Raw genomic sequence first — 11353 nt, 5'->3', positions numbered from 1 at the left:
AAACCACATGTATCACTCCCACTGCAAGTTGCCAAAAAGCCAGAGAAAGAACGAAGAAACAAACACCATCTCTCCTCCACCACCGGTGGCAGCATGACCTAATAGTACTACCATGGGAGCCTCCTTGTCCACTCTCACCGAGCGGACCCCAAACGGTCCAGGACTCGGTGACATACCAGGGAGTTGTGTGGCAAACGTATTTTTGCACCTTACACCACCCGAGATATGTAATTTAGCTCGCCTCAATCGCGCCTTTCGCGAAGCGGCCTCTTCGGACGCCGTCTGGGAGTCCAAGCTCCCGCGGAACTACCAGGATCTGCTGGAGTTGTTGCCGCCCGAGAGGTACCGGAATCTTTGTAAGAAAGATGTCTTTGCTCTGCTTTCCACCCCGCTCCCCTTTGATGATGGCAATAAGGTAATTAATTGTTTGTTTCTTTGACTTTTGCTATGTTTGTTTGTTTGGTTTTGTTGATTGAGTTTTAGGGTTTTGGATTAAATTAGGGTTTCAGATTGTTTGTTTTGGATGTAATTAAGTTTAGGAGTGATGGAGATCATTAGGTTATCTTGTTAGTTACTATAGTTCTTGTAATAAAAGCTGATGGCTTTTCGTTATTAGGAAAATACTAGAAAGCTATTTATAGATAGTCATAGTTTTTAAACTTGTTACCTTTGAAACATTGATATTGATATATAAGATATTCTCATCATCTCTAGTTAGATTTGTTCAAATGCGTAAACGCATTGCTCCCTCAAAGGTCATATTTGTACAGATTTTGGTCAACTGCATAAGGCGCCACATCAGCACGCACCGTGGAAGTGCATCGCGCGATGCGATCTTATCACTGCATGATATGAATGATTGAACTTTATAATGTTCATGTCAGGATTAATGAATGAATGATTGAAGATAGTGAATGAGTGATCATGAGCCAAGCCTCTTAATTACTGCAGTTCGATAACTAATCCACTTTTGATAATTGATTAAGGATACATACATGCTACTTAGAGTAGTATACTTAGTGCAGTGTAAAGTTGTGTACTGTATAGACTCTTTACTTTTGAGAACAAACACTCTATCGTTTCCTTTATTCTTTTGCAGTGTGTTTTTACGTGGAATTGACTGCTTGATTATATAGTAGCAAGATAGGATGATGTTGGTGATGTGGGATTTTATGAAGACAGTTCTATATAGATAAATAATGAATCAAGTAGAGTTGAAAAAGTGTTACAATTTGTGTGCCCTTTAATCTAGAAAATGCATGACATTCCAGCTTGGTAGTTCATAGAAGGAATAGTCACTTATGGTTATATGATTTAGAGTAAATTACTTTTTGAGTCTCTGTGTTTTAGTGGTTTTAACCACTTGAGTCCAAAATCAAAAAGTTTGAAGCCTTGAGTCCCTAGCCATTTATTTTATAACGTTTTGAGTCCAATTTTGTTCATTTTATAACGGTGAGTCCAATTTTGTTAAAAAAATGGACTCAAAAGGTTAAAATTCAGACTCAAAAGGACTCACATGGTTATAAAAAAAGTGTCTAGGGACTCAGGCCGTTAAACATTTTGATTTTGGACTCAAATGGTTAAAACCACTAAAACACAAGGACTCAAAAAGTAACTTATTCTATGATTTATATCGATTTGCTTATCATTAGTACATTGTTGGATTTTTGAATAAGACATGATGCAACTGGAGTCATTGGCTTAGTTTTCTATCGATATTTTTCTTTTTGCGGGGGAGTGGTAACTAACTAACTAACTAACTAACTAATTAACTGGCTAGCTAACTAGCTATTTCCATTTTAGCAGCTTTAGATTGCATGTCAAGTGTTGGGTAATTTGTATTTGCAAATATGTAATGGTGCAGGAAGTATGGTTGGATAAGGTTACCGGAAGAGTTTGCTTGTCGATCTCCACTAAGGCAATGTCGATAACTGGAATAGAAGATCGCAGATACTGGAATTGGGTTCATACTGAAGAATCTAGGTAGGTTTTTTATACCCCTATGCTTTTGTAATTTAATTATTTTTTTAATTTTGCAAGCTATGACAGTATGACATGATAGTCTTGATAAGCTACAACACATAAATGTAATATCGGTAAATTTAGGAGCTGACATGTCATGTTAAGACCCAATGGAACACATCAAGGAACTAATAAAAATGAGCAAAAATAGACGTGCCACGAAAAGGATGCTGTTTGGCTTTTAGCTATGCCTGTATATATTGCGCTACAAAGTTTGTTGATACGACCCCAAAGCTGGTCAAAGTAGTTATTGGAAAAGGGGGGGGGGGTAGTGGGTAAATGAATTGCTAAAGTTTAGGGCCAGTTATACTTATTATCTCTATTAATGCTTATATATATCTTATATTTTAGTCAGAGTTGGAGAGTCGATGTATTATTATGAAGTTAGGGTTTTGTACCTTTGTTCCTGGAGATTAACCCATCTCGAATTGGGTCTTCTATCTTGTAGTATTTCAGTTTACAACAATAAAATCTATCAGTTAGGTTTGTTTAATTTTGGGTAGCTATCATGATCTATGTTGTCAAAAGCGCAAAAAGCGCGTGCCTAGGCGCTCGGGCGCAGCGAGGCGCACCTATAGTGTCTGGTGGTAGCCTAGGCGAAAAAATGTTTTTTTTTAATAAACGGTGCTGAGGCGCAAAAAGGCGCGCGACTAGGCGCAAAAACGGTGCTGAGGCGCAGCGCATAAGCAGGAAAAAAAACGTAACCGAGTGCGTGCAAAAACTGCCTCACGCGGGCCCGGGTTTTCGGAGCTGCATTCGTGTCCGCAGGACATGCGGGCACGCACTAGTTCAACCAAATTCCAGCTCAGAAACTCATTCCCCCCCCCCCCCCCCACACACACACACACACACACACACCAAAAAAAAACTTCATTCTATCAAGTTTGAATTACTTATTATCTCTATTAATGTTTATATATATCTTATATTTTAGTCAAAGTTGGAGAGTCGATATATTATTATGAAATTTGTTCCTGGAGATTAATCCATCTCGAATTGGGTCTTCTATCTTGTAGTATTTCAGTTTACAGAAATAAAATCTATCAGTTAGGTTTGTTTAATTTTGGGTAGCTACTATGCAGTTAATAGCGGCGAACTGGATCAGATATTAGTCAAAATTTGACCAAATTGGTTAAGTGAAACGAATTGTTACCTTAATTCGAACAAAAATCAGTTGTTGCTCCATGATTTTGAACCATTGTAGAGATAACTGGGTACTATGCCTGATGAAGAAGAGAAGGGGAGCGGAAAACGGCGTATGATGAAAGTGGGGATGATTAGGGTTATTTAAGTTTGGGTATTTTAACATATAACCCCCCTCCATCTTCATTAGTTTATATATAGTCCTCATACTTGTGAATTTATATATAAAAATATAAAATTAATGGTATATGTATATAATATATATAAAAATACATAAATTATGCATGGTATAAAAATTACCGCTATATCACCGCTATAACTTATATATCATATAGCGGACCTTGACCGCTATTTGATTTTGGATCGCTTTAACTGCTTAAGGTAGCTATCATGATGGATGTTGCAGTTGTTTGTTACATACCTACATGTTGTACATAGTGCTAGAACTTAAGTTCAAAATGGAACTATAGAAGTCGGGTATAATGAAATCCACTATGCTGACTGTTGAGGACAAAATCAGTATGACTATCGTTGTCCTTTAGTGGGCTAGTTTTCTGATGCAGGCCCAAGTGTAGAGGATCGGGCCATGACATTTCTGGAGGCCCACGATTGAGCTTCCAAGGGTGATTTACGAAAACGAGCATAACTTTGGCTACGGGTCTCCGTTTTAGGTGTTTGACCAGTCAAATCGAAGCTTGAAATGAGGAGCACGCCGTGGCAAGGACCCAGAGGGGCCTTGTCCAAGTTTCGCCCCAGAAAACACATTCTAATGGGAGTTTTGGACACTTTTTATGTTTTTTCGGTGTTTTATGCATTTTGTTTTTGGGCTTGTGTTTGGCCCATGGCCTTTCTGTGGCCCATTTCGAATTTTAGTCTCTATTTATGTATTGCTCTTGTAATTCCAATGGTCAGAAATCCATTTCGAGTTTAATCACTTTTCACTTCAAATTCTCTGCCCTTTGGGTTGAATTTTGGGGGTTTGGGGAAGATTATCACGGGTATTCGTAGAATCAAGGTGATTTGTTCTTCGTTATCATAACACACGCTACATCATTTTCTTCTATAGCATATCCCCAACTTAGGGCCTCATGTAGCGCACAAGAAATCCTCCATGAATATCCTTCTGTTTGCGTTTGGGATGGATGCTCATACAGAAGATGTTTGATGAAAAAGCATACACCCGCTCAAGCCCCTGTCCCCTGCTTCTGGTAGCATAAGGCACACTTCTTTTTTTTTTTTTTTTTTTTTTTCAAAAAGCACACCTGTGGTGCAATTTCTTGGCCAAAAATTGACCCTGAGGTGTGAGCCTCATGTAATTTCCATTTTTTTGTGCAGCAGGTTGCTGTACAGTATGCTTTTCAGGTTGTACATGTATGTAAACTTCATAGTAAAACATATATAAAGCTTCCTTGTCTCTAAATAATGGATAAATGTTGCTAGAAACCTATAGGAAATTATAAAAGTTATATAATTATTTGCACCTCGTGTATGAAAATCGGTGCGGTTTTGCACTTGGCGCTTTGTGCCTCGGTTTTACATCTTATCGCTTTTGTGCGCTTTTCGCTTTTTTTTTTTTTTAAAACCACACATACACCAAAAGTAAACCCAAAGCACCATGTTTAGTTGCCTGATGATTTGGTGGTTTTCAAATAATAACGGAAAAAACTGCCAAACTGAACGTCAAGCCTACAGCCACTACTGTGAGCTACACTTATTGTGATCAAACAAAACTTTGCATAAAAAATGACGTTTAATGTTAAACACATGTACACGTACACATGCTATTATACATGCAAACATACATGCTTTGTTTACTGATTTACAAACATAATAAAATGTGGATCAAATGTTTCTAACACTCCAAAATTTATAAAAGTATAGATATATTATATTACAAAATACAAGCTATTTTCAGTGTGTTGTGATCTTGTAGGTTTTGATTTTATGTTACTTAAGAGGTACAAGTTTTCTCGTTAAACTGCTTTAGTTTTAATTGAAACTTAAAACCCTAAACTTGTTAAACAAATAGGTTATATACCGTGTTCTAAAAGTGTAGTAAGTGATTGTCATCTCATAATTTTAGTGGTGGTGGTGCATAGTTGTTAATAGCGAACAACGGACTATAGTGACAAGCTACCTATATGCTACGTAGCAATAGCAATGAAATAGTGCACGCTATTTTATGTTTAGCGATACGCTAGAAGATAATTTTAGAAATATTTTATGTGTGTTTTATCAGTATTTTATCAAAATATGCTGTTTTCATATGTATATTAAAAAAATAAAACGGAAATTTTGCTATTTTATAGGCATATATTATTGCTATTTGTATTAAAACAAAAAAAAAACCTAGAATCCCGCTATTTTCACACTATGGAGGCCTTGGTTTTAAATTGCGTGATGCGCTCCGATGCATTTAGTCCAAATGTCTGCATTTAGTCCAAATATCTGATGCGTGATGCGTGATGCGTGATGCGCGATGCGTGATGTGCGATGCGAGCGCATCACGTATGTGATGCGTTCTTTATAAAAAAAATAGTTAAAAATTATTTATACATAAAAACTTATAAAAACATACTTAAAGTAAAACAACTGACGTAATTAGAAGATAAGAGTTGTGTTTTTTGGTTCAAATCAAGCATACTAAGATGTTAATTATGGAAAAAACCAAACACAGTTCATAAAATCTGGAAAAAAAGCATAAGAAACAATGTTGCGTGCATCAGAGCGCATTATGCGATGAGCGCATTATGCGAAATGTGCGCAATATTCTCGCATCACGTAAACGCATCGCATCAGCTGTTGCGATGCGCTCTCATTAGTGCATCGGGCGCATCACGCATTATGCGCGCATTTTAAAACCAAGATGGAGGCGCCAAAATTAGATTGCGACATGTAATCGCATCGCCACACTAAACGCTATAGCAAGTGCCAAGTGCTATGCTTGCTGTTAACAACACTGAGGTGGCGAAATAAGCGAGTTACGAAACGGCTCAAAATGATTTTTTTTTTTAAATGTGGGTCAAAATGCACTGGGTACATCTATGATTCTATCAACTTTTTTTATTCAAAATTTTTTTTTTTATAAATAGTTAATATTGAATATGATTAACAAAAACATTACTTCAAAACTATGTTGTCAAAGACGCAAGGCGGGAGCCTAGGCGCAAGGTGCAAAAAAAGCGAGGGCTTTATTAAGATAGGTGCCTATAGAGGAAAAAAAAATTAAAAGATATATTATGCTTTGAAAATTAACACAATTCCACATAAAATAAAGAAACTATTATAAAAGCCATTTAATTTTTAAAAAAGATGAGTATGGTCCGGTGGTGGCTGATTAGACTAAAAGGACAAGGAAACACATCTTTATCCAATGGTTAAAAGGTTGACTTTTCAAGTCAGTTGAAACCATAGTTATCAAAAGCGTGCGCTTTTGGCGCCTAGGCGTTTTTTCTGGGCGATTCCCAGTAATTGCGCTTTTGCTTCCAAGCTAATTATAGCGTAGCCTAAATCCTATTGATATTTAATATTTTTCTTTATTAAGTCGTAATATCCCCTTTTTCTGCAGTATTTATAGGGATTTTACTAACAAATGATATCACTAAAGATCAAAATCTCGTTTAGTAATATTCAGTTTGTATTAATTCGTAAATTCCACTTTTTCTGCAGTATTTATAGGGCTCTACTGCAGTATTTTTTTGCTTACTCTTTTATTACTTTAATGAACTATTTGTTTTCGAATATTAACATGTTGGTTTTGAGTATTTTGTTATCTAAGACTTTTTAAATGCGAGTATGAACATTTTTGTTTTGGTTTTGAGTACTTTATTGCTTTAATGAGCTTTTTTTTTATTTAAGTGCGCTTTTTTTTTCTCAGGCCCACGCTTTTTTTGCGCCTATCACCTTGGCCCTAAGCGGAGCCTAAGCGCCTTGAGTGCGCTTCGCGCCTTTGATAACTATGGTTGAAACAATGGTTTACAGCTGTGAAAAAGCTTTAAAAATAGCATGAGCGCCTAACAGAATTAAGCCCACGTTTTTCTCTCGCTGCGCCTGGTTCCGGGCTCGCATGAGCACCGTCTTTACAAAAAAAAAGCCCAGATTTGCGCCTAAGCTACCACCAGGCGCTATAGCCTCGCCTCGCTGCGCTTGAGCGCCTAGGCGCGCGCCCAGCGCACTTTTGACAACATAGCTTCAAAATAATACCTAGGTTTTTTTAGATAAAAAGGTTGAAGAGGTTAAAAAATGTGTAATAACACTTAGGATGACTATCAATCCATTTGACATGTTACAACTTACATGTTTTTGTTAACTTCTAAATTAACAATTAGCAATAACTAACATGTTTTATTTAAAGTGAGGAGAACATATTGATTTCGCTAGTGTTTGCAGGTTCAACGTTGTGGCTTATTTGCAGCAAATATGGTGGTTTGAGGTGGACGGTAGTGTAAGGTTCAATCTTCCAGCCGATATATACACATTATCATTTAGAATACACTTGGGAAGATTCTCCAAAAGGTTGGGACGCCGCGTTTGCTATTACGACCACACTCATGGCTGGGAAATAAAACCCGTAAGGTTTGAAATGTCAACATCAGATGGTCAAGAGTCATCTACAGAATATTTTTTAGACGATTGTGCTGAAGACGAAGCGAATGGATGCCATAAACGGGGTTCCTGGATAGAATACAAAGTCGGGGAGTTTATTGTAAACGCGTCCGATCCCCCCACCGAAGTCAGATTCTCAATGAAGCAAATAGACTGCACGCACTCGAAAGGTGGAATATGCGTAGATGCTGTATCAATAATCCCGAGCGCGCTTAAAGGGGGTACAAGGAGAAGGTTGTTGAACTAGTTTGAGGTATGTGTCACGCACTGTTGCGCAACCTTTTCCGTATTCCCTATATATATTAGTTAAGAAATATAATGCAGCCTATACTGTAATGGAGGATGTTGTCTTGATCAATTTTTTTGCAGTTAGGTATGTGACCTCAGTGTTCATTAATAATTGAGTAAACTGCCAAAATGGTCCTCGAGGTTTGGTCACTTTTGCCACTTTAGTCCAAAACTCAAAACCTTTTGAAACTGGGTCCATGTGGTTTCAGTTTTGTTGCCATTTTCATCAAAAATCAAAATCTGGTCAGATTTTTCAGTTCACATCCAGTCTTTTTGTTTTTTTTTTCCTCCCTTTTAATGAAGGGCAAAATGGTCCATTAACGTTTTATTATAACAAATTAAAAAAATCTGACCATTTTGCCCTTCATTGAAAGGGTGGAAAAAGACAAAAAACTTGGATGTCAACCGAAAAATCTGACCAGATTTTGCTTTTGGATGAAAATGGCTAAACAAATTTGAAACCACAGGGACCCAGATTCAAAAGGTTTGAGTTTTGGACTAAAGTAGCAAAAGTGACCAAAACTAAGGGACTATTTTGGCAGTTTACTCTTGATAATTTTACAGATGTGTTTATGATCCAATTTTTTAAGTTTATATAAAGTGATTAATGTGTGAAATATGATTACAACAATGATATTATCTGTTTCTGATTGTAATGATTATGGATGATTTATTCATTAAATTTCTCTGTATCTTCATCTATTGGTTTAAAAGAAACAAGGTTGGCTTTTGCATTTTGCTTTTGGTTTTGGTTTTATGATATTTACATTCGTAACCTCATTCTAGAATGGCCAGCAGTGGCGGATCTAAGACCTTTTTTCACTGGGTTTCTTTTGGTAAATTCTCACTATTTTTTTCCAAATCATACGAGGTTCTCACTAATTTTTTCCGTTTTTTTCTAAACCGAATGTGTTACTGGGAACCCACAAAAGTGGCCTAGATCCGCCTCTGATGGCCAGCAGGCCAAATACTCTTGTGTGTAGTGTAATTGAACCCTTTAAATGGCATTGTGAAGAATCTTGTTGAAGAAGCAAGTGTATGATTTTCAAGCTTCCTTTTGGCATCTCCACCCAATTTCGTCTCTAAATTGGCATAGGAGTCAAAGGCGGCGCTCGTGTGGGCGCCCGGTTGCAGCCATCAAGGTGCTTCGGTGAGCTAAAACTGGTTTAAAACATGCAAAATGGCTATGAACCAGCCTAAAACATGTATAATTGGTCTGTTTGTATTGTACGCCTTGCATAAAAAAAGTCCTCATTTTTTAAGCGCCTTGCACCAAGGCCCGAGGTTCACCCTTTGGGCCTTACGTGTTCCTAGCGCCTTTGATTGATTACCTATTGGATGCCAAACGGTGTCTGGATGATGGATCTTGAGAGGATGGGTAGCGATGAAAACTCCAGAACACCCAATGTAACTGCAAATTTTGAAGGGATTGATAGCCAAATGAGGACTGAAAACATGAACATTATCTTGAAGATCCTTTTTGGGAAGCAAAGTTTCTCTTTGCATTTTGTAACTCAGGCGCATAAGTCAATAAGCGGGTCGGGTAAAATCTTACAACATGTAAATTCTGGGTATGGGTCATAACGAGTCGGGTAGCGTCGACCCAAAACACTTCATTCTATCAAGTTTGAATATATTTTAGGATTTTTCCCGTTGGGTGAGTTTTTGCTTTGTGTAATTCATCTTTGACCATTTTTTAGTATTATTCATTTAACCTTAATGCAACTTTTTAAAAATTTACACGTTTAAGCCATTACATAGTAAACATATATAGAATAGACGACTGGCTACAAGTAAATGGGTTAAAATTGCAACTAGTACAAAAGAGTAACTTGACAAGTTGTAGTTTTTATAACTTGATATGGCTTTCTATTTCCTGAAAACACATTTAACTTTCAGGACAATTAGCACTTAGGAGTGTCATAGGGATTGATTTGTTTAATCCGAACATGGCTACATTTTTGTTAGTGTAAAATATATCAACAATAACCTGCACGTACTTGTAATCGTGTAACCCTAACATGACCTGTTTAATCAACTTATCTAAATGTGTCAAACAAGTTTCACAGGTTGGTTGGTAGTAAGGGTATTTGGGGAGTAGCTCGGGTAGTGTATTCGGGTCAAGGGCGTACCCACCCCAAGCCGTGAGTGGGCGGGCGTACCTCTTGAAAAAATAATTTTTAGTGTTATTTTTCGCCGGAAATTTCGACCGCACCCCTTGGAAATTTTCACACGCACCCTTTGAAAATTTTCAACCACCCCACTTAGAAAAAAAACATTATGAACTTAGACCACCCGTAGTGGTTGCCCTTTAGGGCGTTTTTTGTCAATCACGCCCAATATCGCCCACATACCACTACGTATGGGCGTGTTTGGGGAGTTTTTGGTTATGGCATTTTTTAAATCACGCCTAATGGGGGGTTTTGTTGTCCAATCACATTTCAGCTTCTATTATTTGGCCAATAAGATTTTTTAAATGTTTTTTTTATTTTATTTTATTACAAACATAATACCCTACAATCTCCACATCCCCACTATACCCATTTTAGAAAACGCCACATAATGCTTCATTGCTGACTGGGCTGCCACATGGCACAAAACGCCCAATGATCAATATTGCCCACTACGCATGGTCTTATAAAAAAAATTAAACACTGATTATTCCATATATAAATAAGCAAACTTTTTGTGCATAACAACTTGTAACATGTGCTTTGTGAGTTTTTCAAAAAAAAAAAAAAAAACTTCCTTTTTTAATTTTAATCCAAATGTTTTTAACTTTTACAATGTTAACTCTACATAATTTGTTTTTTTAACTTTAACCCAAACTTTTCATTATTTTTAACCTAAAAGTTTTTACCTTTTGCAATTTTAACCCTACATAATTTGTTTTTTTAACTTTAACCCAAAACTTTTCATTATTTGCAATTTAACTTCACAACTTTTGTCATTTATACTTTTCATCTTTGGCAAATTTTTCGTTTTACGTATAGTTCTTAATTTTTCGAGTTAATACGACGCAACGTACAAGTGTGGTTCAACTTTTTTATGTTTTGTTTCAAATTTTGCAAGTTAATACGACGCAACGTACATGTGTGGTTCAACGTTTTTACCTCTATTTTTCCATGTTTGACAGGTCGCAACACGCAAACCCTAGGTCGAGTCAGTGTTGGTGGTCGATAACGGTTGTGTGACATTAGTACTATTTGACACTGTTTTACGCCCCGTCGCAACGCGGTGTGTGCTTTGGGGTTTTTCCAAAGAAAAAATCGTTATGCATCTGGTTGTCGTAACC

At 36.9% G+C, this 11353-nt stretch overlaps 1 protein-coding gene across 1 annotated transcript; it reads left to right on the top strand.

Moving 5' to 3' along the window:
• Positions 1–8149, top strand: LOC110865717 (F-box protein PP2-A15). The gene is made up of 3 exons (XM_022115045.2): positions 1–415; positions 1865–1983; positions 7555–8149. Exons 1-3 carry the CDS (start codon positions 113–115, stop codon positions 8015–8017), a joined length of 885 nt encoding a protein of 294 aa, XP_021970737.1. The 5' UTR covers positions 1–112; the 3' UTR covers positions 8018–8149.
• Positions 8150–11353: the final 3204 nt, after the last annotated feature.

The sequence above is a fragment of the Helianthus annuus genome, chromosome 6 (assembly GCF_002127325.2).
Source record: "Helianthus annuus cultivar XRQ/B chromosome 6, HanXRQr2.0-SUNRISE, whole genome shotgun sequence".
Classification (NCBI taxonomy): Eukaryota; Viridiplantae; Streptophyta; class Magnoliopsida; order Asterales; family Asteraceae; genus Helianthus; species Helianthus annuus.
Note: the sequence above shows the minus strand (reverse complement) of the source record. Positions and strands in the feature narration are given on the sequence as shown.

Bases quoted from the DNA above. Each gene is read 5' to 3' on its own strand.
- LOC110865717 (XM_022115045.2), top strand. From the start codon at position 113: ATGGGAGCCTCCTTGTCCACTCTCACCGAGCGGACCCCAAACGGTCCA. The intron at 416-1,864 runs GTAATTAATTGT...GTAATGGTGCAG, and splicing joins CCTTTGATGATGGCAATAAG to GAAGTATGGTTGGATAAGGT. The intron at 1,984-7,554 runs GTAGGTTTTTTA...TAGTGTTTGCAG, and splicing joins GTTCATACTGAAGAATCTAG to GTTCAACGTTGTGGCTTATT.